The sequence below is a fragment of the Tursiops truncatus genome, chromosome 9 (genome assembly GCF_011762595.2).
Source record: "Tursiops truncatus isolate mTurTru1 chromosome 9, mTurTru1.mat.Y, whole genome shotgun sequence".
Lineage (NCBI taxonomy): Eukaryota > Metazoa > Chordata > Mammalia > Artiodactyla > Delphinidae > Tursiops > Tursiops truncatus.
In genome coordinates, this window is record NC_047042.1 from 76,601,530 (window position 1) to 76,627,189 (window position 25,660).

A 25,660-nucleotide genomic window follows, 5' to 3' on the forward strand; every position below is an offset into this window, starting at 1 on the left:
AAATGGATTCTGGATTATTTTAAACAAAAGTTCATACTGAGAAAAAAAATACATATACACCCACTTGTGTAAATATGTGTTTCTTTGTGTACATACACATACACACAAAACAAAATAGATGGTCAAGAGGTACCAAATCATCTTTTAGCCATTGTATTAGTTTCTTTGAAACATTCCTCTTAATTTTGATTTATAACGCTGTGGAAAGCCTTTAGAATAACAGGTTCTCCATCTCTGGAGGGCTCAGCCAGGTGCTCGTCTGGACACGCGGGGAATGTAGCTGGAGGTCTCTGCCAGGCAGAGCCTGGAGGGGCGTGCGAGGGCGGGGTCCGGCAGATGCTTCTCTCTGGGAGGTGACAAGCGACCCAACTGCCAGAAACCATCAGCTTGAGATGATGTTAGGAAAAGCTGGACTCCACTAAGATGATAAAGAGAACTTGGAGAAGGAAAGAGGCCGGGGCAGCTCTGTGCCCTGTTGAAAATAAAAATGGATCATTAGGGCTTTCTGGGAGTAATTGCTCTTAGTCGGGGATGCAGTGATGAGCTCCGCCCCCTCGCCCCCGCCCTCCTCTCCCCCTCCCAGCTCTCCGGAGGGGCTCTGATCTCTCTCACCGGGCTTTCCCGCCGGCAAACGCTGAAGTGGATGAGGAATGAGAGGGCGGCTTAACTGAATCCTGTAAGCTGTGGCGAGGGCACCGTTGCATGCAAGGCACTTGGCAAGATCACAGTGGTACAGCTCATTAGGTTAAAAGGGAACTGCCTCCCCCCGTGGAATTTGTCCCCCTTTTTGTTACTTCCGCAGTCCCTATATCCAACTCTGCCATTGCACTACCACATTATCTAATAATTATCTAAACTCCCCAATTTTTATTCACCATCCCGCAACCCCCCACTAACCTGAGCCCCTCAAGGCCTGGTATTGACTCTTTTTTGTTGTTGTTAACATCTTTATTGGAGTATAATTGCTTTACAATGGTGTGTTAGTTTCTGCTTTATAACAAAGTCAATCAGCTGTACATATACATATAACCCCATATCCCCTCCCTCTTGTGTCTCCCTCCCTCGAACCCTCCCTATCCCACCCCTCTAGGTGGTCACAAAGCACCGAGCTGATCTCCTTGTGCTATGCAGGAGCTTCCCACTAGCCACTGGGATTGACTCTTATGCAAGTTTCTATCATATACTTCCTAACACAGTGTCGGAGCTCAGCATCTATTTTTCTCTCATGCTCCTTCCTCTGTCTACTGCCTCTCAGCTCAGATGCCATCTCCTCTAGGAATCGTCCTCTGATTCCCCAAATACGGGTCAAAGTGACCTTTCTTTGTGCTTCCTCAGCGCTCTCTGCTTCCCCCCATCCCAAGCTTTATCTTTCTTTGTCTGTTTCATAATTTGTACCCACTGGAATATCAAATCCACAAGGAAGGAACTGAGTTTTTTGTTTGGTTGTGCTTATTTACTATTTATTTTTAACTGTTTTATTGAGATACAGTTTACATACCATAAAATTCCCTCATTTCAAGTGTACAATTCAATGGTTTTTAGTGTATTTACACGTTTGCAACCATCACCATAATCTAACTTTAGGACATTTTTGTCCCCCTAAAACAAATACAGCAGTCGCTCTCCACCCTTCCCCTTTTCCACCCCAACCTTAGGCGACCACTGGTCTGCTTTCTGTTCCTATAGATCAACTTGCCCTGAATATTTCCTATAAATGGAGTCATACAATATGTGGTCTTCTGCAGCTGGCTTCTTTCACTTAGTATTTTAATCTTTGCATTCTCAGTTTAGAAATAAATTGCTTAGCACAGAAAAGACATTCAATGAATTTTTCTACCATGAAAAAATAAATGCACTAACCAACTCTAGCATTTTCTGGAGCTAGACGTTGTGCTCAAAAGAGAGCTCGTCCTAGAGGCTTTGACAAAGCTTTAGAAATAGCATTATCGCTTCCTAAGCCCTTTTTAGCAGGTGCCAATTGTTTGTTTGTTCCCATGGGGCCCCTTGGACCGAGGTGAGGCACGGAAGAGGTAGCTGGGGGAGGTATGAGCCACACATGGGAGCTGCCTGCCTGGGCTCCGGGGAGGCTGCTGGGCGCTCAGGGAGCTGCTGACGCCGGATGCCGGGCCCTAAGTTTTGCAGCCCACGCAGGTCTGAGGTGCCCCTGCCTCCTCTTCGCTGGACCAAGTCACTGCTCATGTCAGCACTCACTGATGCTCTTTCTGCCCCGCCCTGTCAAAACTGGAGAGGGTTTGCTGAAGTCATGCCCAGGTTTAATGAATAATCGGTACTGAGGTTTTCAGAGAGGACACAGTCAGACATTTTTAGCTGTAGAATTTCAGAAATCATCTGTCCAGAAATGGGGCTGTTGGAAGAAGCGAGGAGCGTCACATAATGTATCTCAAGGATTCTGCCATTCCCAAGAACAGAGGAGACAGGAGAGAGGCTGTAGAGATGGCCCCATCCACAGCTGCCTGCTAACCTGACCCCGGGGTTTGTGGGAAGATGCTCCTTCAGGCGTGCATACCAGTGAGGCACGGCTTCTGATCTGTAGAAATCTTTCTATTAACTTTCTTTTTCTACCGTACTATTGTCAACTGCAATATTAATGTAGCATCAAAATTTATCATTTTTATGTCATAAATCTCCCTTTAATTTTATACATAATAAGTGCTTACAGATGCAAATCATGTTTGAATGGAAGGACATAATGGTTAAAAGAAGTACTGGCCATATTGTAGTAATTTTGCAAACAGCTGGTTCAAGTTAACATATGTGTATTCCCAGTCTCGTGTATATGAGATACAAGTTAATGTTAACAGTACTTTAACAATGCAACTGAATCTAATTATGGAATTGAAAGCGCTATGGGTAGAGGGATCACATTTTCACTGGAAAGCATAGGTAGACATCTGTTTCTGGTGAGTTTCAAATAGGTACTTGCATCTTTTACACTCACCAATTCCATAATTTTTTGCAACCGTGGATTAACTAATTGTCTGCATTTTTTTTTCTAAAACTAGATGGCAGATACATTCTTCAGCAATTTAATTTTGCCAGTGGCATTATATATGCCTTTTAAATATGGGAGGTGTAAAAAGGGCTGCGACTGGAATTTAGGGCAAAGGGAAAGCTTCCTTGCTTTGTTACCAGATGGCTCCCCGCTGTGTCCACAATTCTTTATTTTACTAGATTCTTCTGTTGGAAATCCTTTCAATTAGTGAAATCACTTACATTAACCTTCAGGGTCTCTTAAGATGCTAATATCCTTGGAACATTGGGGCTGTTAGACATTTCAAGTAGGAGTGAATTAAATTACATTATTTTTCTCCCAGTAGCTGGCTAAAGTCAATGTACTGAGTAAATACAAGGAATGGGGCATGATTTTGAAGGGAACCCAGTTGCAAAGAAGATCCCTCTGAGAGAAAGGGGAGCTTGAGAAACAAGGGGCATTGGCTGCCAATGGGCCACTGTGCCCAAGTGCCATGCTGTGTGCCAAGTTCACTTCTGACAACTGACATTTAAAATCGTTTACTCTTGAGCAACGGACTTGGAATACAGTACCTCTGCAGAACTGCTAAAGGAATTCAAATTTTTCACCTGGAGAGGTGAAGGTTTCAAAAATGGCCTGATTGGGCTCTTCCCATAACCTACCGTTGTTTTGCATTTTATCAGTTCAGCTAAGTCAGAAGACCCAATTAGAATCACATTTGTTCCTCCTCTAGCTTTTCATGTGCTGGTTTCCACTGCCCAAAACAATGAAAAATTGTGCTTTTTTTTGCCATTGCACTTTTTTTTTTTTTTTTTTGCGGTGCTCAGGCCTCTCACTGTTGTGGCCTTTCCCATTGCGGAGCACAGTCTCCGGACATGCAGGCCCAGCGGGCATGGCTCACGGGCCCAGCCGCTCCGCAACATGTGGGATCTTCCCCGACCGGGGCACGAACCCGTGTCCCCTGCATCGGCAGGCGGACTCTCAACCACTGTGTTAGACAGAAGAATGGCCCCCCAAATATGTCGACAACTGTATTGCTTTTTCAGAGCTGTTATAACAAAATACCACAAACAGAGTGGCTTAAAAACAGGAGAACTTTATTCTCTCACAGTTTTGAAGGCCAGAAATCTGAAAAAAAGATGTCAGTAGGGCTACAGTCCCACTGCAGGCTCTAGGGGAGAATACTTCCTTGCCTCTTCCAGCTTCTGGTGGCTCCAAACATTCCCTGGGGCATTGCTCCTCAGTCTTCCTACCGCCTCCTCCTTTTTCCCTTTATCTGTCTTCTCCTTTGCCGTCTCTCATAAGGACTCTTGTCATTGGGTTTGGGGCCCACCTGGATTACCCATTATGTGTCTTACAATATAAAAACTGACTGCTGACCTAACGACAATTTTGAGATAAATATATTGAGAATATAAAGGCTACAAAAATACATGCTGGGGGGAGGAGTGAAGCAGAGCAATTCCTCAAATTCCTGAGTGGAAAGTCACAGATAAAGCCTAATATTTTCAAAATTGAGAAGTAACAGTATAGGGCTTCCCTGGTGGTGCAGAGGTTAAGAATCCGCCTGCCAACGCAGGGGACACGGGTTCGACCCCTGGTCCAGGAAGATACCACATGCCGCGGAGCAACTAAGCCCGTGCGCCACAACTACTGAGCCTGCGCTCTAGAGCCCGCGAGCCACAACTACTGAGCCCGCGAGCCTAGAGCTCATGCTCCGCAACAAGAGAAGCCACCGCAATGAGAAGCCCGCGCACCGCAACAAAGAGCAGCCCCCGCTCACTGCAGCTAGAGAAAGCCCACGGGCAGCAAGGAAGACCCAACGCAGCCAAAAATAAATAAATAACTAAATTTATTAAAAAATAAAAGTAACAGTATAAGTATGATGTTTAACAGGTTAGAGCAAAATACCAAAAGAATTCAGCTAAGAGAGCCGGAAGTTAGTACTTCTAGGGAGGGTGTACAGGGAGTGGCGAGTAGGAAACTGCTGTTTTTCATTACAAGGCTTAGCTAATTGTTTAATTATGTCATACAGATGATTTTTCAATACCTGTGATATTGTGAGAATTTTAGTAGAAGAATCGTTTTATTTAAGTTGTTTTGCAAAGTTCCATTGATTCACTGGTGTACTCCTTTTTTTTTTTGCGGTATGCAGGCCTCTCACTGTTGTGGCCTCTGCCGTTGCGGAGCACAGGCTCGGGACGCGCAGGCGCAGCGGCCATGGCCCACAGGCCCAGCCGCTCCGCGGCACGTGGAATCCTCCGTGACCGGGGCACGAACCCGTGTCCCCTGCATTGGCAGTCGGACTCCCAACCACTGCGCCACTAGGGAAGCCCTGGTGTACTCCTTTGATTAGATTACTGAATGGTAGGTATAATTTAAATATAAGGAAAAAAGGCACAGAAAGATTCCAAGAAAGAAAGATTCCAAGAGCCTACTGAATAAAACTAAGTCAGAAAGATAGACAATGCTGCCTGAGTTTATTCCTTCTGAGAGGTTCTTCTGTCTTCTCCAGCTGTGAAATATATTTATGACTTTCAACTCTTTTGTTCGTTTTCGAGGGCCAAGTGAAGACACACCTTAAAGCAAGCGATTAACAAAAATAACCCTCCATCAAAAGTGTTATCAAATGGTTTAAGTTATCTTGAAAACATATAGCATATTTCTTTGTATGCAATCACAAGGAGCTCTAACATGTTTTGTCTGGTCTGAACATTTATGCAACTTATCAACCAATAATTGTGCATATGAATGAATCAAAATATTTCTTCAGCGTTTTAATGAACATCTATATACATCAATATTACAACATGTTTCTCAAATTTAGCCTGCTGACGTTAAGCCTCCTGTTGATTACCTATTTTGTGACTTCTCCTCATTCACCTGTCTATCCTTATATCGATTACTCTGGACCACCCAACATGCTTCTGGGCCACTTGCCTGAGATGACAATGTGTGAGGGACCATGAATTAATTTCACTGTTACCAAAGGAAACCACAAGCAGAAAAATAAACCAAATAATGTGTTCTGAGGTTAAATAAGTAGAGGAGGATGACATTATTCAGGGACGCTATGATTTTTGCTGAAATCATCCCTCTGCTCCTCTGGGTTAATCTGTATCTTACCAGAGCTTCCAAGGGCACAGGGGGCTAGTGCTGCAACAGGTATTGATGTGTCCTCTACTCACCACTCCCTACACTGATACTAATTATCACTGCATAGCTTGTCTTTTCTCAGAACACAGTCCACAGCCTCTGTGTCATAGTTATCCTGCCAATAGCTTCCGTAAGAGGTTCTTCATCTGCCTGCCCATCTACCTTGAGGGCTTGCCATGCTACATTTTACAGTAGGTAGCAGACTGATACCTTGCTGTCTGCCCAAGGAAGTAAGGACATCCTTCAACATTTCTGTACCCTCATTTCTTTCTTCTATGGTGAGGAAATCTGTACCCTATTTCCCACCTCATTGGTTACTCCTCCCCTGCAGAGAAAGAGTGGCCAGTCAATGGGTCCCTGTCACCAGTGGGTACCTCCAAAGCAAGATGGCCCCACCTGCCCTCTTCATAGGCCTGGACATCCTCGGGTAGAGTGAGCTGTCCTCTCCACTTCCTGTGGCCTCCTGCCAGCCTCCTTTCTCAGGTCCAGTTTTTCAGCGTGAGACTGGGTGGATCTATTGGATCAGCCTTGCTGTCTTCAATTCAGCGGGAAGGAATAGAAAACTTCACTTTGCATAATCTAGCTCGACTAGGAAGCCTTACACTTAATAAACCTGATACTTTGCTCAAACTGGTTCAGTTTTCCGTCTGCATGCTTTATTCATCAGAACCCCTGGGACAGGGAGGGGAGGGGAGTATCAAGGGGAAGATTCCAGCACTGAACCCCGCCCTGGACTGCCAACAATCACTATAAGATTAAGATATGCTGAAGGCCAAATCAGTCCCTGAAGGAAAACTCCTTTCAGCCGAAGCCTGCCACAACGCGGTTAACCTATAAGGCAAATATTAGTTCTCTCCCCAAAACAGCATGAAAAAGTGGCTCCACTGTATTTGTCTGGTGCTGGTTTTGTGAGTGTGCCCTGGGGACTGCAGACAATACGCTGGTGCTGAGGTAGCAACTGAAATCTTTTACCCAGTCGGCTGGACTCAGGCTCTGTTCTGGCACGTGGCCCAGTATATCAATATTGTGGTTTTCAGCCCATTTTGGAAGCCGTTTCACTAAGCTATGTGACAACCCCCAAAGTTGGTCTGGCACCAGAAGACTTCATCAGATTGCGAACTTGAGAGCCCTCAAGTCAGCTGTTTCTGTATTGATGCCTCCCTTCCTGTAATCACTAACAGAAGGTGAGGGGGCTACAGTTGGAACACACCTCACACCTTCAACGCCGTTCATGTTTATGTCTCTGAACCCTCGTAAATCTCCTGGGCTCTGAGCACTTGCTGACTCAAATGAAAGCACTCTCTGGAGGCAACTTCAAGTAAGCGTTTGAGTTATTAGCAGAGCTCAACAGACGTACCTGGAAAGAGCACGTGGCATGGCTACAGATTTGTCAGAAAGATTTAAGAGTATCAGTGTATTTACTGATTTGAACACTAGCAAAAACCGAAGCTGCGAATACTCTAGACCCAGCCGTCTGATGGTCCCCTTGGAAATTGTGCAGACCATGTGGCCCATACTATGCAACGTACTAGGTACAAGTCATGGCGAACTTCCAGTTGAAAAGTGGCAAATTAGTAGATGATGTCAATGCTGACGGCTCTCGACTTTATGCTTCGTTCATTCCAGTGTTATGAGAGATGCCTTGTCTGTTAGAACGACAACCACACAACCAATATTGAACACCTACTACCCACTCAGCCTTGTTGTAGGCATTGGGGGGGGGCGTGCAAAAGAATTCCTCATATTCTTTGATTTGAAGAGGTTTATAATGTAATTGGTGACTTACAGTGAAGGCATGTTAAACCACCAGAAAGCAAAAGTAAATTAAGCGATACATCATCTGATATGTACCTCAGATGAAGTAGAAGTTAGGCAGAGAGTGGTGTTAATATGATTAACTGTGTAAGACTTCCTGAAGAAGTGTGACCTAAAGAATGGGTAGGCAGGCTTGGGTAAGTAAAAAAGAAAGAAAAAATTCTAGGTATGGAGGCAGGGTTTCTCAAGAAACCGAAATAGTAACATGCAAGCCCTGCTTGTGGAAAAGGGAAGAAAGACATTGGGCTGCCTAGGGAGAATGACCATAAGGAAAGAGAGTGAATTTAATAAAAAATGACAGCTATGGAGAAATCCTGAATGAAGGATTTTTACAAGTCAAACCAAAGGGTTTACAACATAGGGAGGGGTAAATAAAAAATCATTCAAGGTTTCAGTGGGGAAAGTGAAAAAATTAAAGTTAAATTTAAATGTGATTCACATTTAAAGTTAATTTTAATTAAAGTTAATTTAATTTACATTTTAATTAAAGTTCACATTTTAAATTTCACATTTTAAATTTAATATTTTGGTCTTGTTTTTAAATTTTAAATTTTGATCTTGTTTTAATTTAAATTTTGGTCTTGTTTTAATTTTAAATTTAAAATTTTGGTCTTGTTTTAAATTTAAAATTGTTAAAATTTTAACAATTGTTAAAAATTAGGTTAATTAGGTTAAAATTAGGTTAAAATTTAGGTTAAAATTGTTAAAATTTTGGTCTTGTTTTAAATTTAAAATTCACATTTTAAATTTAATATTTTGTTTAAATTTCACATTTTAAAATTCACATTTTAATTAAAGTTAATTTAATTCACATTTAAAGTTAAATTTAAATGTGATTCACATTTAAAGTTAAATTTAAATGTGATTCATCTGGTGTGAAGATGGAGTAAACACCAAATGGTAACTGTCTCTTGACCAGACTTAACAAACCTCACTTCAACATGCTGCCCACCCATGATGAGGACAGTAGCCAATGGTCAGACGTATGGACAACAGCCTCGAATACAAAGGCAGTTTCAGCATTTGCTGAGTTTTGACTGGCATTTTGTTGAATGCAGAATTATATCACAACAATTAAATGTAATTATGCAGACCAACAGTTAGAATAAGATAGACACCGTTGATTCTTTCTAAATGACTTCCCTCCAAATTTTCTCCCTTAAAGTTTGAGATTGCTTGATTTTAGTAAAAAGGAAAAAAAGGGCTTCCCTGGTGGCGCAGTGGTTGAGAGTCCACCTGCCGATGCAGGGGACATGGGTTCGTGCCCCGGTCCGGGAAGATCCCACATGCCGCGGAGCGGCTGGGCCCGTGAGCCGTGGCCGCTGAGCCTGTGCGTCTGGAGCCTGTGCTCCGCACCGGGAGAGGCCACAACAGTGAGAGGCCCACGTATCGCAAAAAAAAAAAAAAAGAGAGAAAATTTGGTTTTTTCCATTATAGACATCCCAGTGATCTCTCCATAAATAGTACTCCTAAAAATATGAAAGTCCAGATTTTTGAAGTTTTCTTGATAATTTTTTAAACTCAATAATAATTCATTAATTCAGTTGTTTTGTTATACAGAATTCAGAAAAAAATGTTTTGAAAAGGGGTATGGAGAGATTCAACATTCTCCATGCATTTCAGTTTTGACAAATAGTGACCACTCTTGTTTGTCAAGGATTTTACTTATAGTCCCTCATTCCGAAAAGATTGCATAATCAGTGCAAATAACCACTAGAGATAAGCCATGTTCTATTAACACTTATTGAGTCTTCTTCAATCTTAATTTCTAGGACAAGTAAACAACAAAAACAATTTTTTTTACTTTCATAGTTGTGAACATTTACAAAGCAAGACAGCATCCTTCTCCAACTCCTGTCCCTTCTCCTAGTTCTGTCACTGGTGTCTCCTCTGCTGCTCCAAGTCGGGCTTTTCAGGCCACCAAAGGACAACAGGACATCCAGAATACCATTCTCTGCCCCCTCCTGAGAGCCAGTGGTCACAAGCCTGTGCTCTGTCCCACACTGGTAGCATCCAGGTGGAATTTAAAATAGAATGGATGAGGACCCAGTTATGTAAAAAGTCACCTCTGGTCTTCTGTTCCATCATGAGAGTTAAGACCAGCTGGGGTGCTTCTGGTATCAGTTTCCAGTACATAAGTCTCTGTGATCTGCAGCAGAAATTCTTACAACAGGGCCCTTAGAAGTCTCGTCCTCTGATGGACTGCCAGAGACAGAGTCCAAGGCATATCTGTGCAGGCAGACTTTTTGCTGAGTTTCCCAGGGACTGAGAGAAAACTACCAGCAGGCACAGCCTCTCCTGGGTTCTACAGCTAATAATCTACAATTGTCCCGGATGGGAGGTGGGATTTATTGCTGGCCAGCTACTTATCTTGGTTCAACTGGCCCAGTTGGTCAGAGAGGACCATGGTCAGAGATGCAGTCTCTCTGAAGAGCTTCTTTGAGTGAAATGAATATTTCCTCTGGCTCTCCCTCCTAAATCCCCTTTTCCAGAATGTAGCTCAAAACACCTTACCGTTGCTAGGAAAACAAATTCATGTACCCTTCTCGCCAGATCAAGAAGCTACAGATGCTTCAGTAATCTGTACAAACTTGGAGTTACACTGTGCTTTGCTTAACAGCATTAATCAAATTTTAGGTAGCTGGGCTCAGATCATGAGATGATATAAGTTCAGCTCCCATTTTGAACAATTAGTGGTATGATCTTTACAACATTTTTTAGAAAGCCTGCATAAGACAGTAAGCACGAGGTTATGTTCTATCAGACAGTTAATATTTTGTTCTCTCTCTGAATTACAAAATCACAAATAATAAATAGGAAATGAGATTCCTTCTTGCTGCCAAAGAAATGAACAATTTGAAATGTGTAGTTGCATATATGTTTGGATTTGACCCATCATTTACTTTATTGTTCAACTTTAAATAGAGAGCATAACCCCCACTAACGGGAGTAGAGATGAACCACTTCAAATTAATAAGAGATATAAATTAGATTCTGAAGGAGCCCCTCACCTTCATATTCCAGGACAAAGAAAATATCTGTAACTTCTTTTATCTTCTAAATAAAGTTTCATGTGACCTGACAGGATTATAATACATTTTAAAATTCGACCACCTTAAGATATTTCTGCAAAGAAAATAATTCATTTTAATTAAAATCCACAAGGAAAAGTGGAACAGAAGATACAAAATGGGGGCCAGAAAACTCTAGCCTGTGCCACCCTAAGAACTGGGGCCCCTCTCTCAGGTAGACAAACCCAGTCGCTAGGCTTCCTCCTCCTAGGAGTGCAAATTCACTAGCAAATGCAGTCTCTCCACCCCACCACAGCCATGTACACACCATGCCTACCGCCTCCCTCCCTCCAGCCCTGTGGAAACTCCAGTAAGAGATTCAGATCCGAAAGAGCTTTTGAGCATTTTACAGGTGAGAAGACTGAGGATCAAAAGTGAAATTGATTGCCCAAGATTATAACCTGCTAACTGGAAACCCAATCACTCAACTCAGCCCAGTGCTCTTTCCACTATGCCTCCCAGTCCACAAAAACCAGACAGCAAAGTGGGGGTGGGGGGTGGGGGTGGAGGTGGAATGGAAGGGCATCCACGCAGACCGCCATCTGCCTCTGAGAGACCCGACTTCAGGGAGACCTCTTCAGGAGACCCACCCACCCATTGTGGGTTTTTGTTTATGTTCACAGAACAGAACATCTCTTTTGATGGAGAGATCTGTGAACTGTGATATGAAGATCCAGGGGACACAGAAGAGGAATTTAGACCTTGAGACCAGATACCTGGGATTTGGTCAAAAAAAGGAAAAAAAAAAAAAAAAGCAGTGCTTTTTAATCAAGTTCTGCAGCAGTATGTTGTGGTAGGAAAAACAAGACCTCTAAAATAAGATCGATTTTTGACTCTACTATCTTCTAGCTGAGTGGCCTTGAGCAAGTTTCTTAGTGTCTCCAAATTCATTTCTTTATCTATAAACTGAGCACCAATTTGAGGGGTTTGAATCTTTGCATGGAGAGAGAAGAGAGAGACAGAGAGTAAGAGAGAAAACACAGGGGGCATGTAGGCTCTCAGTGCATGACACAAAAAGGCACTCAAATGTCTGCTTGTTGAATAAGAAGCTTAATTCTTCAGCTGGACCATCTCCTGGAAGTAAGTCTCCTTTGCTTTAGAGATATGAACAGAATGACCCCTAAGGCCCTAGACCACACAGAAAAGATGCAGGACCACTCAGGCCCTGAAACTGTGCCTTGGATTTGAAACTAGTTGACCCAGTGGTCTTAGACTCTAAGAGTACTGTGAGTGCCCCTCTAAAGGTTTATTTGGATGCCTGGACAGTGTTTGATCCCTAGACTAACAACAAAGGCAACATTCAAGTGACCCCACTCCCAAACTAGATTAAGTAATCCTACAGTGTGTGTTCCCAGCGCACAGTACTTCCCCAATGCATTCATTGCTCTGGCTGTGATTGCCAACTGGGCTATAAACTCCACTACCATCTAACTCAGTGCTATCCCCACTTTTTAACCCATAACAGAGGCTCAGTATATCTTCCTAAAGGAAAAAAGTCCAGCAACATCCTTAAAACATCTACCATCGTTGGCTCGAAAAATCAACCTAAAGTATTCGTGTTCTCCACTCCCCCAGTTCTTCCCCAATACCCCTGCAGAGGAAGCCTCTTCTCTAGTTTCACCATTTGGGCCACTTAGATATCTGCTCGGGATGTTCCTCACCACGTTGTTAATCTGTTCAGTAAATTGTGCTCAAAACCAGGATCTCGTGTACTGGGCCCCATGGCAGGAGTTCAGCAGGGAATTCTCCACTATCCCTCATGGAGAGGCTCACAGAATAAAGTGAGCTTGGATGAAGCCTCTGATTTTCAGAGAGGCCACTAGCCATTAGCCAAAATATTTCTGGATCAGTAACTACACCCTATCATCAACTTGACTCTCTAAAAATTACAATGTGGCTTTAGGACCTGGTACATAGCGTTCACTCAATAAATATTTGTTGGATAAAAAAAATGAATGGGACAGGATGGGAATTTCAGTGAGCTTTTATTGCTCTGGGCTGATATAGGAGACATGCAGCAAATAAAATCATTTATTTGAGGATAAAGCTAATAAAGTAAATCTTTAATTTGAGTAAGTCTAGATTTTGGAACCCACTAAGGTGGTATACCCTGAGAGTTTACTAACATTTCAGAAGTCCTCTGAGGAGCAGGTGATGCCCCTCATAAACATTTCCTGTCACCAACTAGTTGAGACAGGGTTTTCTGATACCGCAGCTACGCATGTGCCGCCTGAATTCAGAGTTCTCCCCAGAGATCTTCTAACCTGGAAAACACTGGTTAACTAAACTCTCTAAACTTCCAGGCACCAGAACATTCTCCTGCTTCCGAACTCTTTGGCTCCAGAGAGTAACTTGCTGGATTCTATACTTTCCTTTACTGATAATCTCAAATTATTTTGTTTCAGACTTGTCTCCATGGCTGGAGACAAGGCCAGAAAGGCTGTGCCTTTAAGGGAAGGGATCTTCATAAATTCTCACAATAGTGGACACACAGTAGGTGTTTCATAAGTAAGCTTTTAAAATTTGTCTTCAATGTGTAGCCCTGTCCAAAGTCTCCAACAGAGACATAGTGTGCATTGGAGAGAAGGGAAAGAACACAGCCCTCATCTTTCTAGAGCTCTCCAGACAGCTCTCACTCGCATTCTCTCTGTGCCCTCCATCTTCTGACAGTGCCCTCAAAGACTACGGAAAATAAGCAAAATCGTAAAACGAAATCACCTAACACAATTTAAATATGGTAGATTCGATGCTAGGCTGGAATCTTCCCTTTCGATAAAAGTAAATGCCTGCACAGACGATGATCGATCTCAAGCTTGACAAGTATTTTACTCATTCTCTAAAGTCTCCTGAAACGTTGAGACCTCAAGCAGGATGTTGAAAGGTCAATTTTTTGGTAGCAACTCTGACTCAAAAAGATTATTCTCCTGTGAGGTGAAGGAGAGGAAAGAAACGGGGGCAGTGAGATTTTTCCATCCACTCCACCCAGAGGGTAATTAATCCAAATGAGACTGGGCTGGGTGGAACTCAAACATCGCCCATTCAACCCACACCTTCACCCAGGGTTGTTAAGACAGAAGCTCCCCTATCAGTCTTCGGGTTGAATCAATACCCCTCCCGCAGAGACCCGCTCTCAGGAAACTGTGACAGGAGGAAAGGTCAGGAGCACAGGATCTGGACCCGCTGTCGGGGAACAGCGGGCCCGAGCGCCCCCCGCGGAGCCTGCTCTCAGCCAATGAGAGCCTGAGGACCCGGGATGATGAGATGAGGGGCCGCTGCTGGGCCAATCAGGCTCCAGGTGCGGCCAGGGGGAGGAGATGGGAGGAGAGGCCGGGGGCGATGGAGACAGAGCTACATCAACAGAAGTTTCTCACCTTGGAATGCGAGGGACGCTCCCGCATCTCCGGCACATCTTCAACTCGTCTCGGGAGGAGTGCCCCAAGCTACTTTCCCAACTTCCTCACGCTGCTCCCAGCTCGCGAGGAGAAGGCTGCTGAGAGCCCCTACTACGGCTGGCCTTTTTACGTTGTCTGCAGGGAGAAAGGAGGCGAGGGACAACTTGGTGCTGGGGAACTGACCTCTGTCCTGGTGGGCCTCTGGCTGGGGAGGGTCGAAGAGGAGTGGCTGGGCCTGGGAGACTCCATGCGGGGGCCATGGACAGAGCAGCGCTCCTGGGACTGTCCCGCCTGTGCGCGCTGTGGGCAGCCCTGCTCACGCTGTTCCCCTGCGGAGCCCAAGGAAACTGGATGTGAGTATGGGGGCAGCAGGGGCGCACGGGGTTTGTGGCAAAAGGGATGCCCAGCCTCAGGGAACTTTCAGCTGAGGCTGGAGAGGAGAGGCGGGACCCTAGGGCGGGCGACCTAAATTTCGGGTAAACATCTGGGATTGGGAGGAGAGCAGGGCAGCGGCTGACGCTAGGGGCGGCCGTGTCTTACAGGTGGTTGGGCATCGCCTCCTTTGGGGTTCCGGAGAAGCTGGGCTGCGCCAGCTTGCCGCTGAACAGCCGCCAGAAGGAGCTGTGCAAGAGGAAACCGTACCTGCTGCCGAGCATCTGCGAGGGCGCCCGTCTGGGCATTCAGGAGTGCAGGAGCCAGTTCAGATACGAGAGATGGAACTGCCTGGCGGCCGCCGCCGCCCCGCCTGACACCAGCCCTCTCTTTGGCTACGAGCTGAGCAGCGGTGAGTCCCGGGACGCTCGCAGCTGGCGCGGGACGGAGGGCAGGTCCTCCAATTCTTGTAAATAAAGAGTGCTTGCGTGGTCCCGTCGCTCCCTAAATCCCCAGAGAGGTCCTTTAGTGCAATGAAACTGGGGGCGACTGAAGCCAGACCCGGGTGCAGGTGCTGTCCTGGACGGGGTGACACCCGAGGTCCCGAGCGGGGCGCGTGGAGCTGTAGCTCTTCCTCCTTCCCCGCGGCGCCCGGCCGGAGTTGGGGAAAAGCTGACACTCCACCCCGCCGACCCCTCGGACCCCGTAGCGCCCCCCTACGTGGATGACCAGCTGGAGAAACATGATGTCGGCTACGGGGAATGCCGCTGCCGCATCTGCTTTGATTTAAAAGCAGCTCCGCTGCGCACCGAGCCCTGGCTAATTGCAGCGAAGCCCCAAGCTGGTTGGCTCCTTACAGCACCCGGAAGACGGAATAATGGCGATTTTAAAGGGACTGTCCCGGGCAGCCCCACGTGAGGCTAGCTCGAGCACTACTTTAGTTCTCCCCTCTATTCCTTTCCTTCTATCTTTTCCCTCCTCTGCGCACAGCCGCGGCGCGGGAAGCTGCAGTAACACGAAGTTCCACTTCCACCGGCCTAGCAGTGACTTGGTAAGGATAAAGGTACAGAGGTATCAGCAGATTCAAAGGATTTCAGGCCCTGGGCGCTGAAAGATTCTTAGTTGTTTTCCACACTCATTTCGGTTCCCCCTCCACCTTTGACCCTTCCCCGCCGGGTCCCAACACTCACCGCCGCCAAAGCATCGCTTTTGCCCCGCTGCGCTTTGGCCGGCACACCCTTCCGAAAGGGCCCTGACTCCCTGCAGAAAAAAAAGAAGAGGATGTGTTCTTCACAGTTGCTGAAATGTAGAGGCATCAGCTGTTGAAAGGGTTTATTGGACAACGACGTGATAACGTTTCTACTCCAATCTAAACATCTCCAAAGGGGGGGAAAAAGTCGCCTGCTGAGTCCCTTCTAGTCCATTTTATTACTGTTTTAATGGGACTTTAATTTTCAAAGATTTTAGCTCAAAACCTATTGCAGGTGTGTGATATCCATATTCAACATTCAATTGTTTTCCATAACAATTCTTTTTTTTTTTTTTTGCTGATGACATTTCAATTATCTTAACTGCCTTTAATACTGTAAGTCGATATAATACTGTATATAAGAATATTTATATAATATTTAACTTTCACATTAATATCGTTTTTCAGGATATCCTTAAAAAATCAGTCTTTGATGTGAAATGAAACTGCAACATTTATCTCCTAATTGCTTTGGTCTTTGCTTAATTTTAATTTGCATTCTGACGTGTATTTTTTACACAACAAAAGTCATACCAAAATTTTCAGCTTGTGTTTTCTGATAACACATTTTAAATTTAACGAGAAGGGTAAGTGGGACTCCTTTGGGCATTGTATCACTATTTACGTATTCATACGAGGGATTTTAAATTCAACGTGTTATTTATAGAATTTTTATTGTCTGTTAAGTGTTGAGCTGGATGCTGACATACATTTCAAATTTTAAAAATAAACAGATGATATTAAGGTATGAGGACAATTTATGATATACAATATAGGAAAATCATACTGAAAATTAATGTTGCTGTTTTAAAAGCTGAGAACAATATGAAATTGTCCTTTCTTAAATATCTACTCATTAAAGCATCCATTGAAAAGTTGCTTCCCTGATAAGAAGATAAGTAGAAGACTTTGTTATGAACATAAACAGAGAACGGTATGACTCATTCATTTAGCAACTTATGTTTTATTCTAGGCACCAAGGAAACAGCATTTATTTATGCTGTGATGGCTGCAGGCCTGGTGCATTCTGTGACCAGGTCATGCAGTGCAGGCAACATGACCGAGTGTTCCTGTGACACCACCTTGCAGAACGGCGGCTCAGCAAGTGAAGGCTGGCACTGGGGGGGCTGCTCTGATGATGTCCAGTATGGCATGTGGTTCAGCAGAAAGTTCCTAGATTTCCCCATCAGAAACACCACGGGAAAAGAAAGCAAAGTACTGTTAGCAATGAACCTTCATAACAATGAAGCTGGAAGGCAGGTATGTATTACAAAATGGAATAGAAATCCAGTGCCTTTAGGTAAATAACACTAGGATTACACTTCTGGATCAATCTGACCAAATGGTTTAAAAACCAAATGCTTGCAGTCTAAGAATATATATGTATGTATGTGTGTGTGTGTGTGTGTGTGTGTGTGTGTGTGTGTATGTAAAATTATATGTTTATTATATATGTATAACAGCAAGTATATATATATATATATATATATATATATATATTCTTTCATGAGCCTGTACTGACCATATTGATTTAGTTTAAGTTTCCATCTGATGTGAGTTGAATCTTATTATACAATATATTTGTGATTGTATAGTTCGTATACCTAAAACACCAATTATAAAATAACAGAAGTACAAGTGCCTGTTGGGTCATTTTATTCCACCCTCTTAGATGGTTAGTTGCAGAGCCAGAATAAGACTTACAGTATCTGCCTTTCTAACAGGACTGAATCAAATTTCATTTTTTCAAATTTGAATTTTCATTATATTTTTAAATCTTTATTTTAGTAGACAATGACATCTAAAGAAGTTATCAGTTCTGTCCTTACTTTCTCTAGCAAAACATTCTTGAATACATTAGAGAATACACAACTCAAGTAATATTTTTCGTAAAACAAAATTTATTTAAGGGAAGTAGTTATGTTATTATAAAGCAATGTAGATTCACTGTAAAAACTGAAAAATACAGATAAATGTAACGCAACTATAGATATATTAAATATTTTGATATTTAAAAATATAGATATATTAAAGATCTAGGGAGAGGGAAATTTGAAGAATCACATCTAATTAACCTCTTTTATGAATATTTTAATGCTAAATTTTCTTAAAATGGTGTAAATTTGTAGCTTAATTTAACTTTTATGTATTTCCCTTAATGAATATTGACACAATAAGCTTTGAGTTCTACAACATAGTTGAATTACTTGGTAATTCATAGTGACTTTCCAAAAACAGTCAAAACCTCTCTTAGGTATATAGATTTTCTATTTTGTAATAATCTTTTCAGGATGGGAATATCACCACATATCCTATATTATTGTAAATATTCAATAACCTGTAAAGGTCCCAAAGTAGTCATTGCAATCTGCCACATTCTCCTGCAATAAATTAAAATGAGTTGCGGTATCTCTTAGGAATATTTAAAGTATATGCTGTATTTGTTTTACATTTTTGGAAAGTGAATAAATGGAACTCTCTTGGAATAGTTGCAAGTTTCAGCCAGTTTTCTTTACTTAACCACTTTGGTTTAAAATACAAAAACCGAAAACTCAATAAATATATCACCATAACACTTCAAATTCAAATTTGACTATTCAGTTCTATTTGAATATTGATTCAAAATGGAAGATTCGAAAATAGGAAAGTCAGTAAATAGCTATGTAAGCTTTTCATTTTTTTGTTTTGAAATTTTAAGTTAATTTATCTCACTAAAGTAACTCCTGCTAACACCATAGTTATGCACAGGTCTCTTCTTGATAAAGTTTTACATTTAAAAAAAATTAAATGAATGAGTTTTTGCTTCAATTTAAATAATATCCAATAAAAGAATTTTTTTATTTCTAACATATTAATATAAAAGAGGTTAAAGGTAATTAACATTTGTTCTTTAAAACTCTAGAGAAAAACATCAAGTCAAATTAATACATTTTAAAAACAAGAAAACAATGGAATGAATATTTAGTATCACCTTAGACCTTAAATCTTCTTTAGTCATTCTTTAAATAATTTGGTAGAGACTAAAAAAATTTAATCAGAAAACAAAACTTCAAACTCATGTTATAATTCATTCTTTTGAATAAAGTTATCTCCAGACTTATGAAAAGTCCTAAAGTATTCTAAAATGTATTTTTATTAGCAATATTAGACAGCTATTTAGTTTTATTCCATTTTATGTGGCTTTTTTTCAAATTAGGTAGCAATATTTGCCTCTATAACTATTAACTTTGATCTATTTATATTCTGATTTTTTTAAAAAAATTACAACTATTCAGCATCAATTTTAATCCACTGTTTATTGGCAATAAAACAATGTCCTCACTTTATTGAGGTTTTCCCTATTATTCTAATTATGCCTAAAAAATTCAGCCTTTAGGTATATACACATTTTGTGTAAATTTCAGTTTTCTCTACTGAATCTTTTTTTTTTTCCACATTGGTCTTGATGGAATCTTTAAATATTACAAAATATTACCTGGATATTTTGAGGGCACTACACTGATGTTTTTGTTGGTCTTTTCTCATGAACTATTACAATTCAAAACATTTTAATATTTTTCTTTCCATTGGTGGTCAAAAAAAAAACAAGAAAAAAGCCAACACCACCACCAGCACCGGAACAACAACAAAAATCAACCAGGTTTCCAAGATATTACCTAACGTGGAAGAACAAAAAACTACATTTTCAATATTGGCAATTAGGAGTTTAATCTAATAGGTATATCCTTCTGAGTAAGGGTCAAGGTCTGCATTCAACTGAGTTGATTTTCCTCATCTCAAAATTCCAAACTCAAAACGTAGGAAAGCGTTCAGAGAAATGTGGGTACTGGTGCTTAGTAGTGCTGTGAGCAGAGTAGATGATTTTCTAACCGCTGACCTTAAATACTCTAATCCCCACTTGGTTTCTGACACCATTCCTAAAGTTATGACTCCAAGAATAATGTTGCCGAATGGTGATTGTCTAACAGAACGATGTGATGTCTTCCAGGGGCAGAACTTCTGAGAATAATGTGACTTGGAATATTTATGGGTATTTCTTTTTGTGTGCTTAAAATATTTCCATTCTTCCCATGTCTACCTCATAAACTTTTAAGTTTCCCTACCCCATAATTTGTTTTATGATGAGTAACTCAAAAAAGTGGCATGGGCCCCACCCCCAAATTTCATTAACCTGTTTCAAGAATATTTACAAGTGCTTGAACAACACACAAGTGTTTTGCTTTTCAGCAGGTTCATATATATTTTTGGACTGAAAGGGACAAAATGGGTCAGAGAAATAGGAATACTACAATTAACCATCCAATTTATGTCACCGTTTTCATAAAAACTTAAACAGATCATCTGATAGTTGACAAATGAAATGTCACAAAATGTTCCGTAACAGTTGTTTTTTTTTTTTTTAGTCATTTCTGTAAAGCTTGGATAAAGCAACCTACCGAAAAAAAATCACCTCCGGCTGTGTTACCTCTGAGTCAAAACTAACTCCTTAGACCACTTCTCAAACAGTTTCTAGTTTTACATTAAGTGTTAATGATACATCTTTCCTATTTCACTTCATCAGAAATTTATCAAACCAAAACTTAACATAGGGAGCCCAGTAGATTAGATGCTATGCTCCCAATTGCTCTCCCATAGTTTAAAAATATTCCACCAAAATGTGCACATCTGTTTGCAATAGTTAACAAAACATTCCTCTGTTAATATCGTTATAAACCTTAACAACTCAGCGAAGTAGAGAAAGGAATTTTCTCATAACCACACACAACTCATTCGCTTGCTATTCTCTTACTTCTCCTGTTAGAAAATCACTATGTATCACTGTATCTCAGAATGGCTATTTGACATCAATTAAGAATCCTAGCTGAAAAGCTCCAGAGTATATATTTTTGGAGTGTTCATGCAATTTTCTTAAATATATTTGTACTTTCCACTTTCATTTTTCTCTGTTCTACCAAAATTATCCTGCTGCATATAAAGACTTTATATCATATATTACCATCTATCCTATGGAAGACAAGTGTCTCAACCAGGCTATTTATTTTTCTGTCAAATTGGAATAATAAGCAAGTACATGTTCATGAACTACCTACTATATGCAAGGCATTTCTTCCTATAAAACTAAATCAAGTAAAATAATTTATGAAAATGTGCTCTGAGAGTTAAATTCTGTGTGTGTGTGTGTGTGTGTGTGTGTGTGTGTGTGTGTGTACATGTTATCTGCCCTTGAACTCTGCATTTCATCACATTCTCCTAGTGGTGGTTGCATTGCTTTATTTTATCCCTATTTGTCCAAGTTTCTTCCTTGCAGTCTTACAAGGGTATAATCATTTAAATTGCATGTCAAGTTCTTTGTCTTTCTATCCTAGAATATCAATATGAATAGTATTCACATATATAATAAAAATACTATTTCTTTTCTTATACTTATCGTTAAAGACAAAAAGGTAATGGAATTGAAAGATAACAGAATTAAATTCCTTAAAAATATCTCTAGAAAGTTTAGTTAACTCCACGTATTTAAAAGTTTCTAGTTTTCTATGGCAGGAAACTCTCCCCAAAATTCGGTTACAAATTCAGCAGGTGGTATCCCTGGATTCAAGATCAGTCTTCCCTCTTATCCTTCACACCTGTGCAGTAGTGTGTCACTCTTGTGTCCTAACACTGTTGTGGGCTGAGGAATTGGAGGAAAACCCAGCCAGATCAGGGTCTCCCAATATCACTGACTTCCTGGCAGTGACTCTTTTGTTGAAGAAAGTGGTCTTTATTACTTCCTCTTGATTCAGATTACCAACAGAGGATGCGTTAAAACTGTTCAAGTGAGCTAGACTAACCATTCAATGAGTATTTGGTGAGCATCTATTCTGTCCTCCATGCTTTGCAAATTGGCAACACCATAGGTAATGTCTGAACTGGTTAATAAAAGGAAAAGGCAGCTCCTCAGTCAAGAATCTGAGCGAGAGGCAGCTCTAAATCACTAAGTGATGACTGTAACGAGCGTTGATCAGGTTTAAACACATAAACTTACATTCTTAGATTTTGGGCTTTCTTTGGACAATTTGTTTTGCTGTTACCTGGCATTGATTGAGCTCTCTTTTTCTCATATCCTTTGGGCACTTAAAATCTGAACAAAAGTAGGCAGATCGCATTAATTTGAACATTTATTTGCCTGGAGACTTTTTAAAAATTGAAGGCTTTGTGAATATCAAATGCCATAAATTGAACCAAATAAGCTTGTGTGCCAAATTGTTCTCAATTGAAAGGTAAATTTTACCTGAGATAATAAGAAATAGACATATCTACTCGCTTCTTAGTTTCATGAGTTCAAAACAAGCATATGTGTCGTATCCTATAAAAGACAGTGTTTAAATGTTGTTCGGTTTATTATTTTAAACACTAATAAAAAGTATTGAATATTACACAAATCAATACCATATGCTCTCATTCAAGGCTGCAAATATAACAAATTGTTTGAAATACTCTGTCTCATTAGATAGTTCAGAAACTTTAGTTAATTTGTTAGGAAATGTAACATTCCACAAACATGTCAATGTCAACTGTGGTACAAAATAACAAAGTAGAAACCCCTGTCATTTTATAGTTTTGATAAGAACTGTAAGTGGAATTTAAGCGGTGGGGTTTTTCCTTTATTTGGCGAGATTACACACATAATTTCCAAGTTATCGAATGGCTAGACCCATTTTTTATTTTACCCAGCCTGTTGACAGAATGTCGACTCTCCAGTTAGTCCTGACGATTTATTAATCTGCTCTGCCATCCTCTGGGGATTGAAGGAAGTTATGCTGACTGGCCGGTATGTAAGAAATTAGAACTATAAACTTTTATTTTAGGAATCTCTGTATTGTTTGTGCACGGTTAGCCCCATTTGAAATTTTATCTCAACTCTTACCGTACCTTCTTCGTCAGGGACAGGGGGTATTTATTTTGACCTTAATGTGTGTCAGGCAATGGACTCTAACCCATGTATGTCATCTCATTGAATTCCTCTGTCTGAACAGAATAACTCAGCACTTGGAATTGAAAAATCATATAAATATTATACCTATTCTATGTTAGGAGGGTGCTACTGATACATCAAGAATAGGACGTATGTTTTGAATTAATTTTCCAGAAGAGGGGAAGAATTGGCTGGGAGCCACTGCACTCTCCAACCCCTTCTTTTGACCAACTTAAGTTGATTAGTCAGGATTTCTCATGTGTTCTGTGACCAGGGGATAGCATATCCCCCCAAACCCCTGTGAATATAACTGACGTTTGCAGTGATCAAACCTGAGAACTGTCAGTTCAGTAGCTCTCATCCTTGGATGCCCTTAGAATCATCGGAGCAGCTTTGTAGAAGTCATTGCCTGGACCCCACCTTGACAAATTAAATAAGAATCTCAGGGGTTATTTGTAAAGTTTCACAGCTGTTTCTGTGTGCATACAAGTCACCTGAGGATTTTATTAAAATGCAGATTTTGATTCCACAGGTTTGGTGAGGGACCTGAGAGTTTGTATTTCTCACAAGGGATGCTGGCGCTATTGGTCCACGAACCACACTCTGAGTAGCAAGGTGCTAAAATGAACGGTATCGGGAACATAGAGGCACTAATGAACATCCTCTCACACCCAAAATTAAATGAGAGATTAGAAATAAACGTAACTTCCCTTTGTTATCTCAGCTAATCTCTGTTAACGTTATTAGCTTGGTCTGCAGCTTTAAATTAGACTCAGAAAGGTTTGTTCTGTAGAGTGAAGAGAAGGACAAAACATTTGAATTCTGAGCGATCTAAAAGATCCTTTACGTGCAAAATCATCCTTATTTTTAAAAATTATTATTATTATTTTTCTATTATTTAATTGAAGTATTTTTAAAACTATTATTATTTTATTTAATTTTAATTGAAGTATATAACCATCGTTTTTATACAGGAGTAAACAGATCCGGAAAGTTAAGTGATTAGGCTGGTAGTGCTTCTGTTGTTGAGTAAAACACTTCATGAACGATGTTTCACTCAATTCCTGTTGGTTTCAGGCTGTCGCCAAGTTGATGTCATTAGACTGCCGGTGTCACGGAGTTTCTGGCTCCTGTGCTGTGAAAACATGCTGGAAAACCATGTCTTCTTTTGAAAAGATTGGCCGTCTGTTGAAGGATAAATATGAAAACAGTGTCCAAATCTCAGACAAAATAAAGAGGAAAATGCACAGGAGAGAGAAAGATCAGAGGAAAATACCGATCCACAAGGATGATCTGCTCTACATTAATAAGTCTCCCAATTACTGTGTAGAGGATAAGAAACTCGGGATCCCAGGGACCCAAGGCAGAGAGTGCAACCGCACGTCAGAGGGCGCAGACGGCTGCAACCTCCTCTGCTGCGGCAGGGGCTACAACACCCACGTGGTCAGGCACGTGGAGCGATGCGAGTGCAAGTTTATCTGGTGCTGCTACGTCCGCTGCAGGAGGTGTGAAAGCATGACTGATGTCCACACTTGCAAGTAACCACTCTAGCCTTGGGCAAGAGTCCCCAGTGACAGACGTACAACGGGAGTGGGTCCCACTGTGCTGGGCTGGGGAGCCTGACACCTGCCTCCTCAGAATTCCCAGATCCTCGAGGCTCTCTCAGAAGTCCCTTTACCTGATCGATGTCAATGTCACACACTAGGCATGTAGATTTCTTGGGATTCTAAAACTGAAAAAGTTTGAGTTCATATGTTGGTGGTTTAGGGAACAGATATTGAGGGCAAGGAAGATAAACTGTCTCGTAAGCAAGAAAGAACAGGAAAGAGCCTTCATGCCGAGAGAACTGGTCCATACTCAGGATAAGATCCTTGACTATGGAACTCGGTTATGTAACTCAATAGTGGTGGGTGAATATTAGTCATTTAAAAAAGACATCTATTAGAGCAGCAAGGAGCAGTAAATATGAATCTCATTCTCTGAGTATTTTTTATGAAGAAATCATACTAAGTGTTGGTGCATAGAAACAGAAGGTGTTGGGATAGGTTAACAGAAGTGGTGGGTGCCTACTTAACACTTTCATTCATTTCAGAAGAAAGAATCTTCATAAGTGATATAACACCCCCTAAAACATGTCTGTTAGCGAGATTTCGTGACAAAACAAAAGAAGCAAGATGTAAGAAGCAAAATGTAAAAAGCAAAATGTATGATTTGGAGTTTAAGTGACTTTTAACCAGGAGAATTGATCTAGAAGAGTATCAGTGAGGTATATAGCAACCTTTATCTTTGGCTTCACACTTTCATTATAGACCAGCTTCCACTATTAAAAACTCAGCTCTGAAATACTGGAGGAAGGGATCCTGAAAGCATGTGGGAAAATCAGAAGTAGAAATATAAAGGGCTCTCGTACATTGTAAGGAAAAGCACCCTTTAAATGTGTAAAGACAGTATTTTGTACAGTATTTTGTTAAATTTTTTTATATTTTGTAAATAATGTTTTTAAGTTATATGATATATATTGAAACTTAAGATATTTTTTGCCAAAGCCCAAGAGCTAAGGCAATAAAATTATCTCAGAAATAATATTAGCTTCTGTTTCCTTTCATACTATTAACTTTGACATTTTTTCATACATTGAAAAAGAAGTTCATTGAGCAG

At 41.1% G+C, this 25,660-nt stretch overlaps 1 protein-coding gene and 1 long non-coding RNA gene across 2 annotated transcripts; one reads left to right on the top strand and one right to left on the bottom strand.

The window, feature by feature from the left end:
- Positions 1-15,203, bottom strand: LOC109548205 (uncharacterized). The gene is made up of 3 exons (XR_002174253.3): positions 15,069-15,203; positions 14,406-14,561; positions 1-472 (listed from the first exon to the last, which is right to left on the bottom strand). It is a non-coding gene; the product is annotated as an uncharacterized lncRNA (long non-coding RNA).
- Positions 14,439-25,583, top strand: WNT16 (Wnt family member 16). The gene is made up of 4 exons (XM_019924754.3): positions 14,439-14,779; positions 14,969-15,210; positions 17,021-17,307; positions 24,080-25,583. The coding sequence occupies exons 1-4, from the start codon at positions 14,685-14,687 to the stop codon at positions 24,542-24,544; spliced, it is 1,089 nt and encodes a 362-aa protein (XP_019780313.1). The 5' UTR covers positions 14,439-14,684; the 3' UTR covers positions 24,545-25,583.
- The last annotated feature ends 77 nt before the right edge of the window (positions 25,584-25,660 follow it).

Excerpts from the sequence above, each read along its gene's own strand:
- WNT16 (XM_019924754.3), top strand. The coding sequence starts at position 14,685 with ATGGACAGAGCAGCGCTCCTGGGACTGTCCCGCCTGTGCGCGCTGTGG. Across the intron at positions 14,780-14,968 it reads GGAGCCCAAGGAAACTGGAT|GTGGTTGGGCATCGCCTCCT; the intron begins GTGAGTATGGGG and ends CGTGTCTTACAG. Across the intron at positions 17,308-24,079 it reads ACAATGAAGCTGGAAGGCAG|GCTGTCGCCAAGTTGATGTC; the intron begins GTATGTATTACA and ends TGTTGGTTTCAG.